The sequence below is a fragment of the Coffea arabica genome, chromosome 11c (genome assembly GCF_036785885.1).
Source record: "Coffea arabica cultivar ET-39 chromosome 11c, Coffea Arabica ET-39 HiFi, whole genome shotgun sequence".
Taxonomy (NCBI): Eukaryota; Viridiplantae; Streptophyta; class Magnoliopsida; order Gentianales; family Rubiaceae; genus Coffea; species Coffea arabica.
Genome location: NC_092330.1, coordinates 32,825,537 through 32,847,839, shown reverse-complemented (window position 1 = coordinate 32,847,839; position 22,303 = coordinate 32,825,537). Strand labels below are relative to the sequence as shown.

General features: G+C 33.7%; 2 protein-coding genes across 2 annotated transcripts; both read right to left on the bottom strand.

Annotated features, from left to right (window-relative positions):
* Window positions 1-5,768: 5,768 nt before the first annotated feature.
* LOC113717312 (non-specific lipid transfer protein GPI-anchored 15) lies at window positions 5,769-6,622 on the bottom strand. Its single transcript, XM_027242108.2, has 2 exons — window positions 6,237-6,622; window positions 5,769-6,055 (listed from the first exon to the last, which is right to left on the bottom strand). The coding sequence occupies exons 1-2, from the start codon at window positions 6,580-6,582 to the stop codon at window positions 6,039-6,041; spliced, it is 363 nt and encodes a 120-aa protein (XP_027097909.2). The 5' UTR covers window positions 6,583-6,622; the 3' UTR covers window positions 5,769-6,038.
* A 3,953-nt stretch (window positions 6,623-10,575) lies between these two features.
* On the bottom strand, window positions 10,576-14,777 carry LOC113715653 (glutamate decarboxylase 4). Its single transcript, XM_027239919.2, has 7 exons — window positions 14,390-14,777; window positions 13,892-14,096; window positions 12,936-13,136; window positions 12,057-12,271; window positions 11,685-11,938; window positions 11,527-11,579; window positions 10,576-11,352 (listed from the first exon to the last, which is right to left on the bottom strand). Exons 1-7 carry the CDS (start codon window positions 14,566-14,568, stop codon window positions 10,873-10,875), a joined length of 1,587 nt encoding a protein of 528 aa, XP_027095720.2. The 5' UTR covers window positions 14,569-14,777; the 3' UTR covers window positions 10,576-10,872.
* Window positions 14,778-22,303: the final 7,526 nt, after the last annotated feature.

Here is a 22,303-nt window from a genome sequence, read left to right as displayed (position 1 = left end):
TGAATTAATTGCTAGACTAAAATATACGGTAAAATATACCAAAGAAAAAAAATACACATTAGTAAATCTAAGTTGTTTTGTATAAATCTAAGTTGACCAAATGAAAAACATTAGTAACAAGACTAAATTGAGTGAACCAAATTTAATTTTTTTCCTTTTGAGAACTTCAAAGAAAAATCACATTGATTATAATTGGCAATAACATATAACTAGCATTATCAACCGCATAAAATTTAAAGAATATGATGAACAAATTGTTAATGGTAAGAAATAACAATTGCACAAGTTTCAATATAAGTAAAAGAACATGCTAAAGAAAATTATACCATTTGTCCACTAATCACAAGGATTTGGTCTAGTAGTCAAATTTGATCTCTTAGGTTCAAGTTTGATTATATGTGAGTTTCTTCTCCAACTATTTGTGAGTTTATTTTTGGTATTAATTGAGTTATATTCGTACCATTCATAAGCTAGTTTGTTGATTGTATAACTTCCACCCTATTATGAGTTCTCGTTTTTGTATCAATAAAAACTTGTTCTATCTCGCCAATTTCTCTTTGTGAAAGAGTTTTGGCATGCTAAATTTACCTCACATTTGAAACCATACTATGACTTCGATTTGAAATAGAGTTTAGACAATATGACCTTCATTTACTATAGTTTTTATAATTGGATTTCGAGTTAGTAACTTCTATTTTTTTCCCTTCCTTTCTATATAATATATAATCGAAAATAGACGAATTGAGTAAATAAAAAATCATGGCCAAGGGTAAAGATGTATGAGTAACAGTGATTTTGGAATATGCCGATTGTGTTCGAAATAGTGTTAATAAGATATCAACAGAGATTTCCAAATATATTACTAAAAAAAACTGGCACAATACGTCCAATTGATTAGAATTGAAAAAAAAAAAATTCTATCCTATTGTTACAAGCATACGATTCATGAGGAGATAAAGAAATAGATCAAACTGAGTATCTATATCTTATCCTTTAAAGGAAAGGGACAAAATGGCATTATATATAACATATTTAAATAGAAAATTAAAAAATTCTATTTACAATAGCGTTAAAATGAATTAGACTTAAGAAGTAGGATTTTCAAGAATAGGAATAAACTAAAACAAACCATGGATAAATCCAAGCGATCTGTTTGTAGGCGTTTGCCCCTAAACCGTTAATTAACTTCAAAATTGGGTAATGGTAATATCAAAGGACATTTATATCCTTAATAGTTAAATGCAGTAATTTCGTTAACTTATTTTGTACTTTATCTCCTAACATCATTTTTTTTTTCAATTTATCTATTTGTCACTGTAAGTGTTAGTCAACTCCAATACTTTATAATACCCAAGACAAATAATGTCTAAAAAATCAATATCCCTAACATAGTTATTAAAAAATATATATTTATAGATATGTTCTTGATTAAATTTCATCCTATAATTATACCTTTTCTAGATTGAGAGAAATATCTTACTAATTTCAGGTAATCATTGGAAAAAATAACAAAACTTGTTATTAAAAAATAATTTGTGAAATTATTATTAAAAGGCTAAAAATGCTTGAATATTGTCGGCTTCTCTTATAAATGTGCATATCGTTGCACTTTTCTTTTAATAACTAGATGTTTTCTTTATTGGAGTATACATTTTTTTGTTTGCGATACTTAAAAAGAGAAAAAATGGTTCATTTGGGTTCAAAGTTTCTATGGTCATTTTTTTAATATTGAATGATTAGATGCTATTAAAAATTATTTGGATTGCTAAATTTGTCTAAATTTTTTTTGTTGCATCATAAGCATATATCTCAATCATCTTTGAATATTTTTCAATTACCTTTTTATTTCACAAATATCAAATCACAAAAAGTATTGCAGTATTATTTTTTAAAAGTTTCCAAATAGTCTTCTATCCAAACAAATCCAATCTATATATCTTTAATAATACTAATAATTTTTATTTTCCCCCTTATCATGGAAAATGAGCATGATTTTTTTCTCTATCTAAAACCCTGTAATTATGGAGATACAATTGAACTAGACCTATATCCATAAATATACAATAACTTTTATTATTATGTTAGGGATACTGATATTTTAAATATTATCTCTCTTGAGTGGTTTTAGAGACAAATAGACAAATTAAGAGAACAATGATATCAAAGAGTAAAGTGCAAAACGCTATATCTTAAGGGGATTTATTGGAGTAATCCTTTAATGGTATAAATGTCTTTTTGACATTTTCCTTAGACAAAGTTAGAGTTGACTAACGATTTAGGGGATACAGTGAGAAGAAAATAGCATTAGAGGATTAAGTGCAAAACTAGTTAAACCTTAAGGGAAGTTTTTGTGATTAACCCTAAAATAAAACCATCGAAATACAAAAAGCCGCATTAAACGTAGAATCTAATTACTGTATGCACATCCTGTACAATGCTTTGTATAATGTATGTACAGGTACAGTATTTGAGCCGAACTTTAAGTTTTAGGAGCTATGTGCCACCCAAATTCAACCTCGATTGCAATTGGATTGGTATTTGAGCCCAAAATTAGCCCAACACATTTTAATAAGGCTCAGGCAACAGGCTTAAGGCCGACCACGCTAAGGTATATTCTGTTAAGATGTTTGTTTACTAGTCGAGTTGATAAGGATTATAAATATAAAATATCTGGTTAATACTTTTTGATTAAAAAAATTATTATTTCATTAAATCTGCACTAATAATAGAAATTACATCAACTATGTACAGATACAAATAAATCTGAGGAATAAATACTTGATCCTACAGATCTAGAAAAATCAATAGAATGTTACACTGTAGTTCCAAAAAAATCTAAAGATAAAATACTTATAATCCCAAAACATCTATACATGCTTTCAACCATCCTTTCTTTCAGTGCAAGCGGGGTGTAGTATCCCACATCGGTAAAGGAAGAGGAAAGAAATGGGTTTAAAAGCTTAGGTGCTTGGGCCGTTTAGTAATTTGGATTAATCATTTCAGTCCAAAAATTACTTGGAGATTTGGGTCATTACACGAGGGGTCCTACAATCTAGAAAATCAGTTCCGAAAAAATCTATAGATAAAGTATTTATAACCCAAAAAAATCTATGCATGCTTTCAACCATACATTTTTTTAGTGTAAATGGGTTTAGTGTAAATGGGAGGTTTTGAATCCATACTTCCAATCATACCTTATTTTAGTTTTTAGTGTAAATGGGAGGTGGGAGGTTTTGAATCCATACTTCCAATCATACCTTATTTTAGTGTAAGTGAGAGGTTTTGAATTCAAAACGACTCACTTACATTCCCTCCCACGTATCACCCAATCCACCGCTCTCCTCTTTAACTATACTGGCTGCTTTTTTTCAGATCTATTCAAGTCCAAATATTAAGGTGAAATCTTACAAGGTAGAGATATAAGAAATCTTAGATTCGATAATCAAATTTGGAAAAACTTAGATCTAATACAAGAAATAGTCTAAGTACCGAAAGTTTTACTAGAAATCCCTAATTGAGGATAAAACTCTCACCAGAAGTCTTTAAAAGAAAAGAAAATCTCACTTGCGAACCCTTAGGAGAAGAGAAAACTCTCATTAGGAATCATTAAGAGAGAAGAAACTTTTACTAAGAAACTCTCAAAGAGACTTTACTATAAACACAAAAACAAAAGAAAAAAGACATAAAAATGGTGATAAAAAATTACAAGATGTCTAAGTGATAAATATAAATATGAAAATTTCTAAAATTAAAAAAGTGGATCATAATTTAGTTTGTATTTGTGGTATGAGTTGGATTTTCATTTAGCTAACATCATTTTGATGTTTCAAGCTAGTTGAAAATGCTAGCCCTTTAAACCCTGGTAGCGCTTTTGGAGGGGCCTTCCCAAGATTCGAACCCTTGACCTTCAAGGTCTTTGGGTTGGAATGCTTGGTACCACTTGAGCTAGTGGTACCAGGCATTCCATACACAATTGGCCTTCATAGTAGCTCAAGTGGTACTAGGCATTCCAACCCAAAGACCTTAAAGGTCAAGGGTTCGAATCCTAGGGAGGCCCCTCCAAAAGCGCTACCAGGATTTAAAGGGTTCACCCTTAACCCCAAGATGGTGCCGAGGTGGACAAATCCACAATTGGCCTCCACATTAGGCATTTGTAATATGGGATGTAATCCAATCAAATTATTAATGGTGGTGCCTGCCTCCTATACGGAGGAACCTTAAATGTGGCCAATCAAACTCAATATCTGATCTAACGTGGGTTGATTCTCTATTCACCTCTAGGTAATGAAAATTTTTGATTGAGCTCTTAAAAGTAAAAATTTTCACTTCGGCCCAAGAAAAAAAAAAGAAGTGATCTAAAGTTGATGCTTGGTATCAAATCTTTTATCACTTAGGTTCTGTTAGATAAAATTGAATCTGAATTCTAAAATTCGAATACTGAAACAATTAATTTGCTGAATTTTAATCACTGCAAAAAATATATGAATGTCTGAATTTTAATGGTGAACCTATTTATATTGTTTGATAAACATTTATAGCTGAATACTTAATAAATTAAATTTAACAATTTTGCCCTTATATCTTTTCATTCAAAAAAGAAATAGAACCTATGATTTAATTAGTTTAAAATTGTTAGGTATGAAAAATGACAATTTTTATTTTTAAATCAAATTAATATAAAAGATGAAATATATTATATGAGAAGTATGGAGAAAATGTGAAAGTCATTAAAAATGGAGAAAAGAGAAATAGAAAACCATTAGATAGAAAATATCATGTTGTTTCATTAGATAAAAATTTTAAACATAATTAAAAAAACAAGGGTAGATTTGATAGATAAGATAAGGTAGTTGTAGTAATTCTATTGATTCTTATCAGAATTAAGCATTCAGTTAGGATTTTTGTATTGAAAAAACTACACACAAGTTCAGCACTGCTTAGTAGATGAATTTTTATTTATCAAACACCCAAAACATCTGAATGTCTGAAAAAGTTCAATTTCAACACTTTTGTGTGTTATCAAACGGACCCTTAGTGTTAAAATGAAGCCATTAAAAAAGAATAATATCTAAGGTAATGTGCTTGTTTCCGAATAGTTCACATTTGATGAAAGCCCGCCATCAATATCTCATGTAGATGAAATTGAGAAGTGCGAAATGAAGGTCTGTTTGATAATCCAATTCAATATTTAAATTTAACAGATTTAGATTTTAACATGTTCAAACGTATTTAATAACCAAAATTTGAACATCTGAATTAATTAAATAGCATTGAATTTTGTAAACAAAACTTACTCCCAAAAATAAGTGATAAGCTATTCATTTATCATTTAATGTGATATATATTTAAATGGATCAGATTTAGTACTTAACAATTCAATAACTTAATGGATTCAGATTCCAGATTTCTGTTTTCTAAGGGTGAATGAGGTGGAAAAGAGTGGAAAATTACTGGAAAGGCCGCCAGCCATTTTCCTTTGGTGCACTGGTCCCTTCATGATACATAGACATTATATTAAAAATGGAACTACATTTGAGGGGCTCAACTCAAACGCATTTGATTTTTTGGAGGATCAAGCTGAAATTTGTCAAGTTGTGCAAATTTAAAAATTTTGGCTACTTTGATGGACCAAAACAATGTGAATCCTGATTCATTCCATTAGTTTCCAGAAAACTAGTGTATCATAGAAGATAAAACAAAAAGGCAACATGGTATTTAATTTTCCTTCTCTAATGATTGGTATTATACCTAGGGCAAATCCACCAATATAGCAATGGACAAGAGAAACCATTAAATTATCATTATAACTGAAAGAGAATTACATAGAAATTCAACACAAGAAGGTTGCCATTGACTTGGATCATTGCAGTAACATATGACCCACTAGACAAGCAACCCTTTTATTTTCTCAAAACAAAGCACCACTTTTTTTTAGCAATAAAAATTTTTTTTCCGCAACAAGCACCACTTTTATTAAACATCATCCATCTGAAGACACCATATAAGATTGTTCAGCTTCTTGTGCGTTGGCTCTTGATTTATGGCACCGTATAAGCTGCAATTTACACCACAGCAACAAGGAATTAGTATTCAAATATTGACTGTAATAGGTTTGGTTATATCAACAATTTGATAAATGCCTGAATTAGTCTAACCAGTCTCCAATAATTTAAGCCTAAAGAAATTAATGGGACTGGCCAATTTACAAGAAAAAGCATGAAAATTATTGTACTTACGTCCACATTTCTTTCCGGCAGGCCTGTTTCTGATGTTGCATCTTTTGGGAATAGTAATGGCAACAGCAGGGTTAATACCAGCTTTTCCTGCCAAAGGTGAGAGCAGAACAGCACAGAGGCATCTTGGAGCAGTTCTGATCAATGCATTAACTTTTCCACAGCAAATTGGGGTTACCCTAGCTCTAGCATTACGAGCAGCACCTAAGCAAGGGCTTAAGCTGGTTGCAGCGCCATTAATCGGAGTTCTTCCACACTCTCCCGCTGCACTTGCTTGCTGGAAAATTGCATGGGATGCAACCAAGTAGACAAGCAATGTGACAATGGAAATTACATTCTTGGACACCATTTTTTTGCTAGTTTTTTCAGCTTGAGTTTCTTGGTGAAATTGGTTTGGTGTCCCAACTAATTTTTGCAAATTTATAGGGTCGGAGTTCAAATGTGAAAGGTGGGAAAATTGGAGCTTTAGTGGGGTGGTTGGATTTGGCAACGTGGAAGAGTCTTAAGTTTAGTGCTCTAGTAATGATTTACTTTGTTTGCAGGATTCATGATTGAGAGATTAACATTCAATATCTTTTTTTCTTCTTTGGAAGGGCTAAATATACTTGTTCATATATTCACACCTTTTATATGTTAATGACTGTAACCATTAACATCAATAACTTTGATAGAATTAGGATTTAGGATGCATAAATTTGAGTTTCAGATTCCCTTTTTTCTTAATATATTAACATGGAAGCATAAGCTATATAGCCTTTTTTAAAGGGAGAGATGTGATTTAAGAAGTAAAGCGATGAAAAAGGAATTTAAAGCCAAAATATTTAATTCCTGAGATCTAAAATTTAGCCACTAGACCAAAATGTTCTCGACAAAATATATCAAATACATAGCCTATTATGATGTGTTAATTTACCAAAATGTTTTTGGTGTATTTTGTGTTCAACAACTAATTTTTAGTATATTTAACAAAATAATCATGGTATGTCTAACCAGTTTTAATGGATACCTGTTAAGAAGAGCCCCAACTGTTAATTTCTTAGAAAAGTAAAATTAAATTAAAAAAATATACAATTGCAACGAGAGCAGTAAGGTAAATCTTAATATGTGTTTTTATGTAGAAAAGTTTGCGTAATAAACCAATATCATTTGGGCACAGTGAGAAAAGCCCAATCCATGTACAGGACTTTCCAAAGACAAATATGACTAGTAGGTAGCTCTTAATTCATAGTTCATATACTAATACCTTCCATATCAAACTTGTACTAAAAGCTCACCACCCAAATACTACAAGCCAGTGTTTTGAAAAATTAATTGAACTGCCCGATTCGATTGGTTGAATTGCGAACCGATCATAGGCACCATTTTGATCTATGCTAAACTCAGAAACTCAAAAAATTCCATCAAGAACCGGGTAAACCGGTCAAAACTAGACAATTGAACCGATTGCAACTATTTTTTTTAGTTTAGTATTTTTCAGATTGTTAAACATTCAAATAAATAAAAATTTGTTGGATAATCGGTCCACGTAATTGAACCGGTTGAACCGCAAGCCAAAAGCTCATCCGATTCACCTATTGGTTCAAATTTAAAAACATTGCTACAAGCATATAATTGCTTTTGAAGAGCATTGGCCGGAATATGAAATGTGTTGAATTCCTTTAACCCCGGTTGTATTTTCTTTTTTTTTAAAAAAAGAGGGGAAAAGAAAAATTGCTTTCAAGAAAAACAAAAGAAATGTGATTCTTATAGAATGTTGAGAGCAATATACTTTTAGAGTTTGGCCTCTCAATATTAAATTGTCCTTTCACATTGCCTCAAACCTCAAATGGCATTATCGCCCTGTTTTTGGTCAGCGAGCAGCTGGTTTTCTGCAGCCAAGTACAGAATCCAGTACCTTCAATTCATCCATAGTGTTTTGTGTAGACGTGCTTGGTGCTTTCAGGCGTGACAGTATTGCTTCTTAAGTGGGTATTGGGCGTAAATCTTAAAGTTGATGTGATATTGGACAGTTCCATAGCTGTTTGTTAAAGAACAAGTCCACGTAGAATTCCACAATCCTGCAGGGAATAGTGGAAGACATCAAAAGATTACTAGACTGAAAAGTAGCATCACCATTCACCACCCGTCCTATAGAACTAATAATCTAATATCACCAACTTACTGTAGATTTGCCACTTGGTCAAGTAGTTTTGTTTGTTTTATGTCTGGATACCATATTTGGAAAAAAATTTTTTTAAAATATTAGTTAACTTGTATCATAAACACGATTTCGAATCATATTTTTATCTCACATACGTCATATAAAATAAATATTATAGTGTTATTCGAAACAAAATCTTCTAGGGGAGTAATTTTGATCATGGGGTGGAGCTACATTGATTCTAGGGGCATGAACTTTCATAATATTCAATCCATCTCCACTATTGCCCCCCAAAGATTGAATTTTATAGATTGAAATAAAATATATTACACTATGCAATTTTTATTACCTTTTATAAATTTTATTTGCTTGACATTGAACGCCCCTCGTATTTCCAATCACATGAATTGCGAGCGAATCAAATTATTCATTTGACAGTTTTAACTATATACCATTGTCAGTCTGCTGTAGTCTGCTACAAAATTACCACAGCCACAGCAAAAGCTACAAACAAAAATGATTTAAAATTGCCTATTACTTTCACTCCAGAGCTAGTTTACTCCTTTGTTAAAATTGCCTATTGCTTTCATTCCAGAGCTAGTAATTCAGAAATGAATCACCCACCAAAAGCTGGACAACCAAGCAAGTTTTCCTGTCCATTTATGCTCTCCCCTGAACAACGACCCATATGTTGCTGCAAGCCTGTAAACCTTGACAGGACATAAGAAGTAAAGTCACATTTAAAGAACAAATGCTCCGTGATTTCCACTTCTCTGTAGCACAAGCAGCATAATAGAGCAGCGGTAGAGCCCCATCTGACAAGTCGTTCTTTTGTCCATGACTAGACCAGAGTTATCACAACTGAATCAGATGCTAAAACATACTTCTCAAGAATTGAGTCGAGTCGTGTACGAGTATCAATATACTCGAGCTCGACTCGATAATAGAGAGGTATTGCTCGAGCTCGAGCAAGCAGCAGAAATGGAGTTCGAACTCGAACTCGAAGAATAGTTTGAAAACTCGAGATCGACTCGATTATGCTCGATTTTTTTTGTGAGTATGATCAAGCTCAAGTATTTGACTCGACTAAAAGAGTAATTCTGGTAATTTATACAACTGTCAAACTTAAAAGAGTGAAATTGTAATAACTAAATATATAATTCTTAATTAATTACTTTGTGATCGATAAAGCTCAAGCAGCCATCGAGTTTAAAAAAACAATACTCGAGCTCGGCTTGAATAATTATCGAGCTGCTCGTACTTGACTAGCACTCAGTTTTGACCGAGTGCGAGTCAAGCTTTTAACTGAGCTACTCGTGAGGAGTTCGATTCGATTACATCCCTAAGCACAGCACAGACTATGAAAGATAAAATTTTCTGAGTTTATAGGGTGAAGCCAAGCTATCAACAAAGAATCTTTCCGAACACAGATATCCCAAGCATGTTTTAACCGCAAAGCTTTATTTCAATTACCTAAAGTTCTAAACTGATCAATCAAGGCCCCCTGATTTCACAGGTTTACAAGTATCTTCCCACTTGGCTCTAGCAGCTACGTGTTTAATCTCAGACAGAGAAATGCATCTAGCATATTTTCAGTTTTCGTAATAACTGTTTTATAGGACTCATAAAGATACCACTCCAATATGATCACAACCTAATAAACGACGATTTAATTAGTTGTAATCTTTCATCATATGTTGAAATCTTAGCACCCCCAGCCTTTGATTCTACTTTGAAAATTTATCAACCAGGACTTTATGGTAAGAAAAAGTCAATCTTGAACTTGTCAGAGGAACATTGAAATATGGTACTTGAAATTCACCCTTCCTCATTACCTATTTGGTCCCTGAAGACCCGTATGCCTGTTGGAGAACTTCCAGCAATGAAAATTTCACATTTCCCCTTTTTAGGCCTCAAGCCTAATCAGAATTGTAGTTTTACCGGGGGTAACAGGTTGCAGAAATAAATGATCCGCAAGCATTATATGGCTAATGCCAAGCTGGTTGCATTTTGGATGGTAAACTAAGTCCTTTAGGACAAGGTAGTTTGCTTTGCTTTTGTGGATGGTACATAGCGCTTTTCCAGTTTCTAAAATGATTATCAAGAGAATTTTCATTTGATTATAAACTAATGTTTGATGCCTTTAGCATCATACCATTTATGAAGTGCAAGCATTTACAAGGATATTACTGGTGCTACTGATTGGAAAACTAGAATTAAAGATCATGCATTCATTATAACAAGAAAGGAAAATTACAAATATGACAATATGTTAGAAAAGTAGCATAGGTTGAACAATATAGTAATGCTTAAAAATTGCTGAGACCTTGACAAGATCGTGCGCTACTTCATGTTAAAAATGAAAGGAAAACGCAAAAAAGCATAAAAGAATGAAAGGGAGACAGTTTAATGTCTCTTTAATTCGAAAGACCAATAATTAGAAAAGAAAAACTTCAACTCTCAGTTAGAACAATGGTAGCTTGGCTGTGTAGCAAAAATCTAGCAGACGTTTGTTTTCCTCTGCATAACATACTTCTTCCAAAAATCAGTGATTTCCCTTTGTGTCTCAATCTCTGTTTTCTTAACCACAGTGCCATTCTTGACCTTCTTTTCCTCACTAGCATTCAAAACCTTAGTACTCAATGTAGCTGGGAGTGTATCCAATTCATGCAGGACCTTTGTGATATCAAGCACAAGTCTCTCTGCTAAGGTGCAAGAGAAGTCTTCCCTTATAACAACACGAAGCACGGCGATATGCTGTGCATCTGCTGGCATGGTGTATGCAGGCACAATCCATCCAAACCTGCGCAGCATTTCTGAGATCTTGAACTCATTGTAGCAGCTGTTGTCTTTAAGAGAAAATGCAACCAAGGGAACCCCCTCGTCCTTGGATACAATGTTGAATCGACCTGTCTTCTCCAATCCTTCTTTAAGCACAAGAGCATTTCCGCGACAATTCTCCATGATATTTTGGTAACCCTGTAGATCAGAATTTCAAGATCAATACTTGGTTCTTATTCATATAGTAAGAATACAATCTCCATCCACCCTAGTGGAAGTTGAATTTGAGACTTTTCGCCATCCAGGCATTCATATATTTGTGTCTGGATGATGAAGGATGAGCATTCTGCAATAATTCTATCAGGTTCTTACCTCAAAGCCCAAGCGAATGAGTTGATAATACTGAGCAATGACTTGACTAGAACCTAAAGAATTGAAGGAAAAATTTTTGTCATGTGAGACCTTGTTAAAGAGCATATCAGGAGAAAGGAAATTTAAGAAATATATACATGGGAAGTGGCCTTAGTCACCTTTGGAGAAATTAAGGGTGAAGGTTGGTTGATCAGCTCCAAGGTAGTTTATGTGGAAGATAAGTTCTTCTGGTAAGTCCTCTTTGCTCCTCCAAATAACCCATCCAATTCCAGCATATACAAGACCATACTTGTGCCCACTCACATTGATGCTCTTCACAAGTGGAAGCCTGAAATCCCACTCAAGCTCTGGATAAAGAAAGGGAGCAATGAATCCACCACTTGCTGCATCAACATGAATTGGGGTGTCCCAACTGCCAATGTTTAAGGAGGAGTGTTAGTCTCTAATGTTTAAGGTAGCCTACTTATTTTCTTGGTTTGCTGAACAATTTTGAATCAGAGAAGAGGAAAAAAGGGAATGTTTATAGTTACCCAGTTTGCTTGTTTTTCTCAATGAGAAGATCATTCAAGAGCTTGACATCTTCAAACTCTCCATTGAGTGTTGAACCCAAAATAGCCGCAACACATATGGTATTTTCATCCACCATTTCAACTGCTTTCACAGGGTCCATCACGTAGTAGCCTTCCCTCAACTTCACTTCCTTAAGCTCCACCTCAAAGTAGTTTGCAAACTTCTCCCAACACACCTGCAGAAGTTAAGAAGCATATGTCAATTTAAGAACACGTCCATCCTGAACCAAAAGCTTGTCAACTTCACCGGATGTTTAAGTGCATTCTTTCCTCTTAAATGTCATGATAATAAAAAATCTAAAAAAAAAAAAAGAAGAGAGGATAAATTAAGGAACCTCATGCATAAGATTTTTCAAAACTTTCTACATTTGTGTGTAACTTGCCCCAACTTTAGGTAAACTTTTTTTTCCCCCTTTTTCTTGGTTGGAGAGAGGGGGGGGGGGGGGGGGGGAGGAGAGGGGAAGGAGGGGGTAGATAAAGAATTCTCAACAGTAGGTAGGGTTTACATGAAATTCTCGCAATAATTAGAATTCTAGATATATTCTATTTGTCAAAGTCACAATATATGCAAGATGATCCATGTAGATCATGGTTTATAACAGAAAGTTCTCAAATAAACAATCAAGAATAGTTGACTAAAGTCATGAATTATCCATAAAAAGTAATTATGGTTAAGAGAGAAGGAAATGTAAGTTTTTAGAACTGCACACAACATAATGAAATAGTAAATTTGTACGAATTAGAAAGTGATATTTTTTACCTGCAAGTAGATAATCATATATATATAATAGATCCATAGAATGAGAAGTAACAAGATATGGACTGTGAAATGCTTCATACCTGGACATTGGCTCCAGTAACAATATTGGGCTTTTCATAAGGCTTGCCCTCTGCTTTTCTTCTGTTTTGCCATTTTCTCTTGAAAGCAAGCCCTGCTAGCATTATGGCCTCTGATGACCCTACTGTTCCTACTCCAACAGCTGCCTCTGACTCTCCCAGTGGAGCATTAAACAAGTGTGCTATCATGTTTACGCAGCGATTCTGCATAGAGTTTTGTACAATGTTGAGCAATACAGTAACAAATGGCTTTGATCAACCAAAAATGGGAAAGTTATAAAATCACACATCCTTCATTACTTTGGTTTCTTCTTCTTCTTTATTCTTCAATTTTCTTGTGTTATACCATCAAATCAACTAAATGCATGACATGTATATTAGGCCAAATTTGTGTTTGATTTCGTTGCACATATACATATATACACGTGTATGTATATATGTGTGTGTGTGTGTGTGTGTGTGTGTGTGTGTGTGTAAGTGTATACCAAGAATGCCATCCTGTAAATAAAGCAAAGCTACATAATAAGTATCATGAAGAGCAATGCTTATCTCTGTGTGTGTGTGTGTGTAGACACTCACTAACACATATTTGTTAGGAGATTATAAGAAGTGGAAGTTTTAGTTTACATCCAAAAGGAGATTAGAAAGGTGAGCAAAAATTTTCCACAAAGTCCTCAAGTAGTATCGTGCTTTTGACCAAAATTTTCTACGCAAATGCCTCCTGAGCCTCAGCCCACTTTATTACTAGGGGCCTGAAGTTCTAGGGCTACAAACTTTAATCGTTTACGCGTTTAATTCAAGAAAAGTGTGCTAAGTGGAAACGCGTACACATAGTAGACATCATAATATGAACAAAAGTACTAGTATTATAGTGCAATATTTGGATCTCTTTTGATGTCTGATTTTCCAATAACTTACTGAACATTGAATACAAGAAAAATAATGAAGATTGAAGATGCCTGAAGTTCAGTTGTGACAGGGTATTCATCCATGTCAACATAGTTCTTGTTGATGGCTTCCATCATCAGCTTATCACACTCTGGTTCCATCCACGTTGTCACAAAAGAAGCCAAGTTGAGCCTTGGATTCCCATCAAGCATCAACTCATCATTGATGATCTGGTAAGCTGCCTCCTTTGGTATTGAGTTCTCTGGCATCTTGAACCTACACAGCCGCCACAAACATCAATTGCTAAATCTACATGCCATGAAAAACGTTTCCACACTAATGCCAAAGTTATATACGGTAAGATTAAATTTGAGACAAAAAAGTATACAGCAAGATTAACAAGCAGCAATCAAAAAGTATACAACAAGATTTCTAAGAACAAGATTACTAAGAACAAATCACACACGATCCATGGAAACATCTTTAATATTGACTTACATTACAAATTATGCAGAACATATAGTATGAGGCTGAGAGAGTATAATAAAGATATGCATTCATTACTTTACCTTGGTAAGGAAGAGCAAACATAGCGAGAGGCAAATGTAGAGTGAATTGAAACATCAGACGTTGAAGCAGTTTTTGAGAGAACCATTTTTGATGATGGTAGTGATGGTATCAAAGAAGCAAGAGGAAGAGAAAACGAAGAGGGAGGTTTGGTGACAGAAAGAAAGAAACTATGAACCATAAATAACTTCAGTTGATTGCTTGGGGAGGAAGGGAGGAAACGTCTTGGTATATATAGGTGTGGTAAAAGGGCCAATGTTCTTTGCCATAAACAACGGGGAAGTGCATGTTAATTAGGAAATGGACATAAAAAGTTTTGGTATGTGGGAAAAATGAAGGCGGCAAGAGGATTTCCTTTCAAGGTTCTGGGTTTTTGGGGAACTCTAGAACGATAGCAATTGGAAGTTTGGAACATGAGAAGTTGGGGTGAAGCAGCATGTCTTGAAATACCGAAATTGACCATGCCATGGAATGAAATAGAAAAGTCAAGAGAGCATTGTCTATTTTTTGGACCATAACTAGTCAACATGGTGGAACCGGAATCAGTCCATTCAACATCCAATATCTATTTTTCTTTTCCTTTCTTTGATAAACATAAGCGCCAACGTTAATATAGACCGTGGTTTGGAAATGCTTTTGATTATGTTTGTCATCTATTTGACCGTATAATGCATAAAAAGAAAGTGCATATGGTATTTTGTAATAGTGTTTTTGTCCAGTAGTGTTATGTAGTTTTTTTTTTTTTGTGTCCCGCAGGGAGTGGATCTCGCAGATTATTCCCCATCCTTCACAACTTGCTGGCAGCAAAGTTCGAATCAGGGATCTAAGACTCCATCTTCAGCAACCTCAACCGCCAGACCAAGTCTCGGAGGGCTGTTATGTAGTTGTTAACATGAATAGAGGAAAATAATTTTTATGATTTTTTTTCTACTTTTCATTTAAGAGAGACTTCAATTCTTACAATAGAAAAGCAAAAAAGAAAAGATTTGATAGTCGAACAAAGTCTTCAGAATCGCTTGATTAATATCCCTACTAGCTGAGAAATATTTCGAGCGTGCCTTGTGGATTTGCTTAGTTGTTTACAGGGCACTTGTTAATTGATGCCTCGATGTTAAATTTTTGAAGAAAATAAATTTGAACAAGGTAAGCTACTAGCTACAAAGGGGAAAACAAGTGAGTATATCGACATAGTAATTTTTTTATATTACCCACTGTCCCTGAATACATGTCAGAAAAATTCTTATAGTAGTGTCATGCTGAGAGTTTCAAATGAAATCACTTACAAAAGTACGAGATCAAGCTTTTGCAAATGGGGTCCTTGATTTTTTTCCCTCCTTTTAATGATATTACAATTTAAACTATTCTCAGGTGGTGGATTACCACTCGGGATCCTCAGTGTCACTTTTCCAGTGATAATTCAGTGTCACTTCTATATTTATGCCAAGTGTTCTATTTATTTAATTTGTCACGTGTTAGTTATTTAAATTTCTTCTACCATCATATGATAAGTGGGATTGACACTGAATTTGACACCGAATAGTGGCATAGAGGATCCCAACTGGGTGGATTTCTACATCTTTTTCTGGTTGTTGAGAATTGTTTGGAATACTTGATTTAAGGGTGTGAACTGTGAACAAGCTCTTTTTTTTTTTTTATTGCTTTATCAAAAAGGTGAATTGATGACAGTGAGGATTGTTTCCCATATTTTAAACATGGGCGCAGTTTGTCTTCATAAAACCAGCATCCATAATATTAAAATTAAAACCCGCGTGAAATGAGTAAGGGCATGGTCCACCAGCACAATTTTCTCTCTGGGATTTTCATGTGAAGTCAAAATGATCCAATGACTTAACTAGCCAGAAAGCCAGAGCATAGAGAAATAGATACTACTACTATTTAGTTCTCAATTCAAGAATTGATCATAACTTGTGCCAACAAAATCAGGACCACATTAATTTCATTAGGGATTCAGGACTCGGTCATTAGAGACTTTTTTTTTTTTTTGGGATGAAAGACAAATATATAAACTTTAGTTATTCAATTGGGGTTCAGCAGTTGCGTGTACGAAAGATGTTCTGCATCTAAGGCCTTGTCTGAATTGCAATTTTTCTCTAAAAATTTTTACGTTTTTTGTGAATAGATTTTTCAATCATTCTTTTTTTGCTTCACATCCATAAAATTGTTACAGTACATTTTTCTACAATAATTTTGAAAAATAGCAATCCGAACAGACTCTAAGATTTTGGAATGGAGAACAAATTAGTCATACTAAGTTATCCTAGTCCAACAAAATATACATTTCGTTTGAAGTTTGCGTGCGAATAATTGAATAGCTATGGAACGATACAAACAGGTTATTGGTTAGTGTTTGGAGGTTTCTTTGGGGATAAGTTTGCAAGGTGCAACTGGGGAAGGCGGTGACTAACGGAATGAATAATCTGCCACCATAGATAATTTTAGCTGCCACTATTTCTTTTCATTTTTTCTTTTTTTTTTTTTATCTGAAGATGCTTCCAATATAATTGAAAAACACAATTGGCATATTTATCTGGGGTGGTTTTAATTTTTACATGTCCTGTTGCTTCTACGTTCTAGTTTTCTAGAATATGTACAAAAAAAAATTAAAAATTACCTGTGATTTACTTCGTTACAAAATGGGCAAAATATTGCATTTTGGTAAATTATGATTACCCTCTTTAAATTTTATCATAATATTTGTAATAACTAGTAATTCTCTTTTTCATATTTTCTTCTCTTTTTGCTGATTAGAATAATTCGTTTTGTCAAGCACACCTGGGCAACCGTGCAATTGCAAGACTTATGCAAATGGAATATATTGTGATGTGAAACAAGTGTGATTTTGCATCTTCGGAAATTATAATTAGCTTCTTAAATTTTATCATAACTTTTGTACAATCTAGTAATTTTTTTCTCATTTTTCAAATTTGGCTCCTTTATGCTAAGAATATTTAACACTTCCAAGCAAACCTGAGCAACCATGCTTTTTTTTTTTTTCATCTCCCACCAATTCCATGCCCTTCCCACCTCCGACTATCAAATCCAGAATCCGAACCCTAAACCTAACAATGAATCAGTGTCTTAAAACGCCTCCCCTAAGACCATGCAATTACTATAAACGGAATAATAATATCATGTCGAGCGACAAAAGGGAAGATACTCATGCAGTATTCCACTATTATTGAAACAACTTCCAAAATTTTTAGCATTTGCTTGACAGTTGTAGCATATTTTCTCGCGGACTTGGCTTGAAAGTAAACAAATGCAGAATCTAGGCCTCCTTTTTCTTTTTGACTTTTTCATTCTTTCTTTGCAATTTCTTCTTGGTGATATGAGGTAATTAACGAATATGTTTCTTCCATCCTAGCTATTGTACGTTGAACTCGATCAAGTTAATATAAGTAAAAAGCCACATATGTAGAAAAGAATCAACTATGTCAACACGAGTTGGTTCAATTAGTAAGGACGGGTCACTTCTTTGTAAAATGTTGTATATTTAAATCTCGTTGCCGATGTAAGGCTTGTATTGATAGGTGATCTGTAAGAATTCCTGTAAATAATCTATAGTCCCGAAGGCATTCTCTGATCCATAGTCTCTACCAGCACAAGTTGGTTTAATTGATAAAAACGGGTCACTTTCTCATAAAATGTCGTGTATTTAAATCCCGCTGTCGATGTAAGGTCTGTATTAATAGGTGATTTGTAAGAATCCGTGTAAACAATCTATAGTCCCAAAGGCATTCTCTGATCCGTAATGGTAACTGAAATCGAATCTATCCAAACTTTATTTTACCAAAAAAAAAAAAAATTCAGCTCTGTCATGATGATTTATTCCACTTTATGGAATTGTCTGGCATTGAAGCCGAAAGGAACATAGACTATGAGGCCGGAACAAGAAATAAATTCTTTCACAGTTTCATTGTATGCCTTTTGCTTTTGTAAACACAACATGGACACGCAGAAGTACGAACGTTTGAATAATCAGATTAGAGAAACTATTTAAAGTGTCAGGCAAGAAGAAAAAGGAAAAGAGATTGCAATTCTAGAAGGAAAACTCATATTTATTGAAACGGCACAATGACTTTCGTCGGCAGTTACTAACCCAACCAAGTAATCAACTAGGCGAGGGAATTAGTTCAACCATAGGTGGACTGGTTGAGCCGGTGAACTCTATAATAAAGTAAAATAACATACTCAAAGTATTAAAAGTACAATGAAATAAATAAAATGTTCCACTAAACGCCAAAACACCTTGTTGAAACACTAGTAGTTGTTACTTCGTAAGTTCTAGTATGCTAATTAAGTTAGAGGTTGCATGTTCAAACCTAACTAGCCTGATGTTGAGAATTTTTTCAAAATTATCGAATTACACAAAAATCGATTGATTTTTATTGTCACTAGATGAATTGGTGGGTCATAGATTTTTCAATGTGTTGCTTCATTATCCGATCCTACTAGCAATCCAACCAAGTTGAGTGGCTGGTTTATGGAGTTTTTTTTTTTTAGTGTAACTGGGAGGACTCGAATCCGAGATCTCTCACTTACACTCCCTCCCTCCATACCACCCAACCCATCCCTCCCCCCCCATAATGGAGTTCTTTGTGATCAATTGCACTAGTGGTCAATAAATTATTTGTAAGTTTGATTTTATCCATAAAATTGTTTGCATCAACTCGCACATTGAACTTCTAAAGGTGCTCTATTTTGGTCGTTATGTTGATTTACCACCATTATCTCAAAGAAATTCACTAAAGAAGTTAATTAAATAGTGCATCTCCATTGAAGTAGGGCGTGACCAAAGCTTTGTGCATTTAAAAATAATTCAATATATGAATAAACCAAAAAAAAAAGAAAAAGAAAAAACTCAAGGACAATATAAAACTTTAAAATGATTTGATGACCAATAGTGCACGGTTACCCTAAATTACGTGGAGATTATTTGACTGCTTACTATAAATTTTTTAGTTTTGCTTTATTTACATTTTGGGTTTGATCAATTTTTAGTTCAGATATATTTCCAAATGAATACTTTGTAACTTTTGCAAATTCATCCCTTTCCTCCATGCCTTTGGGCCAAGAATGAGGGGGAAACAACTAATCACAAGCAAGAAGCCTAAAAGAGAAGAATCAAATTATAAAGCATCTTTGGATGGACAATCCGAACTTGTTCGATGAGTAGGAACGAGACAGTTTAAGGGCTGCTCGATCTTGATTTGATTGAGATATTAAGGAAGTAAATAACCGTGAAACTGAAAACGAAATGGGAGAGGAATATAACATCGAATTGGTTCCAAAAGTTTATTATGCTTTAACAAACCTAATAATTATTATTCTTGAGGTGTTTAACCAAACCAGATAGACCAGATTGGTTTAACCGAGACTTGGTTATTAAACCAGTTTATTCTCTTTTGCCACCGGAATGAGGTTCTGTCTTATTCTACGCGCTCGGGCTACGAGGTGTAAAGGAGCCTCCTGTCAATTTTTTGTGCAAAATGTTGCACTTTCACATGAAAATACCAGCGGCCGTTTAAATTGAATTCTATGTGCCCTTTGTTTCTTTGTACGGTTTGTTCCCACCATTAAAAACTGTCACCTGGTCTGTTTGTTTACATCAAAAAAAAAAAAAAAAGAATATAATAGATTTTTTTATACATTGTCAATCTATAATTTTCTTTATGTTAGCATGTTTAGATTATATCATATAACATGAATTCAAATATGAAATTTAAATCATGCATATATAACATATATTTATAACTATTACTGTTAAAAAATCACTATACTGTTAGCGTATAAAGGTTTATAATAATGCTTAAACACTTTTTCTTATGTGACGTGCGTGCAATAATGGATGCTTAGGAACATAAAAACTTAATTTAAAACGTGTTTATGATACAAGTAAAATAATCCCTGTAAAACTTATATGTATCCAAATCTATTTTTTGTTTACACGATACTGCCTCGTAAGAAGTGACATGTTCAACTTATTTGGGAACATTTTGGTGGAATTTGCGGTATGAAACATGGATTGGATTAAAAACCTTATAGCTACACTTAGTGGAAAAGTAACTCAATACATTTAGGGTCATTGTTTTGGATTAGCAGTATGATATATATACATATATTTATAAATATATACATACATATAGGTATTCGACATATTTATGCTACTTTTTCCGTCATATTGAAAGTGTCGTACATTTCATTTTGAAATGTTCCAAAATATTTGTCATTTTGAAAAAGTCAAAATATTTTTTGGTCTCTATTTCCAAAATAGTCTCTCCCTTTAATCATATGTATGTTATTATTCAAATTCAAAATTTGAATTTATAAGGATAAAATTAAAAAGAAAAACATAAACATCGCAATCAAACCATTTTCGAAACATGATAAAATAATCGGAACAGTGGGAGTATAAATTAAGCTCCAAAGATCGTTATTAAATAATTTATGCAAAGATCATTGGATTGGTTATTTTGGTTTGGATGATCACTTCCAAAATTTGTCAAATTTGTTATTCTTTTCTTGACCCCTATTCCTTCTTTCATATTTTTAAGAAAAATCCTATACTCAACTATATACAACTTGTGACTTATACGACAAAAAATAAATTAAAAAATAGCTCAACTCCTAACATTTAAGAGCTTCTATATTCATATCTATCGCTTAATCGCATCCTTTGATCTGAAATTGTAGTTCCCAGCATCAGATTTGGGCCAATAGTTGTCGGAAGTCCGTGGTCAAAGTTCCAACGCACGCGGTTTTGATTGTGGTCTTTTCGGGGGACCAAAGGGGAGTTAGCAGAAACAAAATTAAAAACCGTTTGCTGGCCGCCTCCGTTGGCGTTGACCCCAAAGCTCTGGACGCGGCGAAGGAAGTTGCAAGAAAAACCATCATAATATTGCAACAATGGTGATATTGTTATACGACTAACCCAAAGAAAAAGGGGTAAGTACTGATGTAATGGCAGATTGCAATTGACAATTATGGCTGGTTTCTGGTCAACCTCGGGACTTTTGGGCGAAGAGTGGCCAAAACAACTAAACTTTGCAGGTACAAGTTTGAATGTAAATTCTTTGACAATCCAATTCTGCCAAACAAGTGTGCTTGTACTTGCTTTCTTTAATTAAAATGTGGGGGAGATATTAGCACTCCAATAAAATTTTTTGGCTAAAAGTCAACTGCTAAATTGGTCAAGAGACGAACAAGATACGGAAGAATTACAACAACAACAATAAACTAAGAGAAACCATTAAATAAAATGTCAAATTATCTTGCTTCAATTCATTCTTAGGCAATGCCACAGAGTAACAATACCAAAATTCTAAGAAGAGATAACTTTTCTCTACTGTTTCTCTTTTTCAACTTCTCTCAATTGTTTCTTTTTTCTAAATCCCTTCCTCTTCCAGAGGATGGTCTCCCTCATAGGTTATGTTTTTGTTATTTTCTTAATAAAGTTTCTCCTAAATTTTTTTAGTGGGAGATCTCTATTTCTCCTAGGGTTCCTAGTGAGAATTTTTGTTCTCTTATGAGTTCCTAATGAGATTTTGTGTTATTTTTCCTTGTTTTGTTGTTTAAATTTAAATTTACTTTAGATCTGGTTGTCAGATTTGAATTTATTTCAGATTTGGATTTATATCGACAGATCTTATTATCTTTATTGGAACTTACAACTGTTGATCAGTAGATCTAATGATTGCAACATGCACAGAGTGAACTACAACGATTTATTCTATAAGGAGATAATTTTAAAATTGATGGTACTTTTTAGATATGTTCTTAATTTCTCAAGTCTTTTGCATCTGTTAAATTACAGATCTACAATTTTATTGCATGTTTTATCTGCCACTAGAGCAACAATATATATCAATCGTGCTAGACGATTTCCAACAATCAGT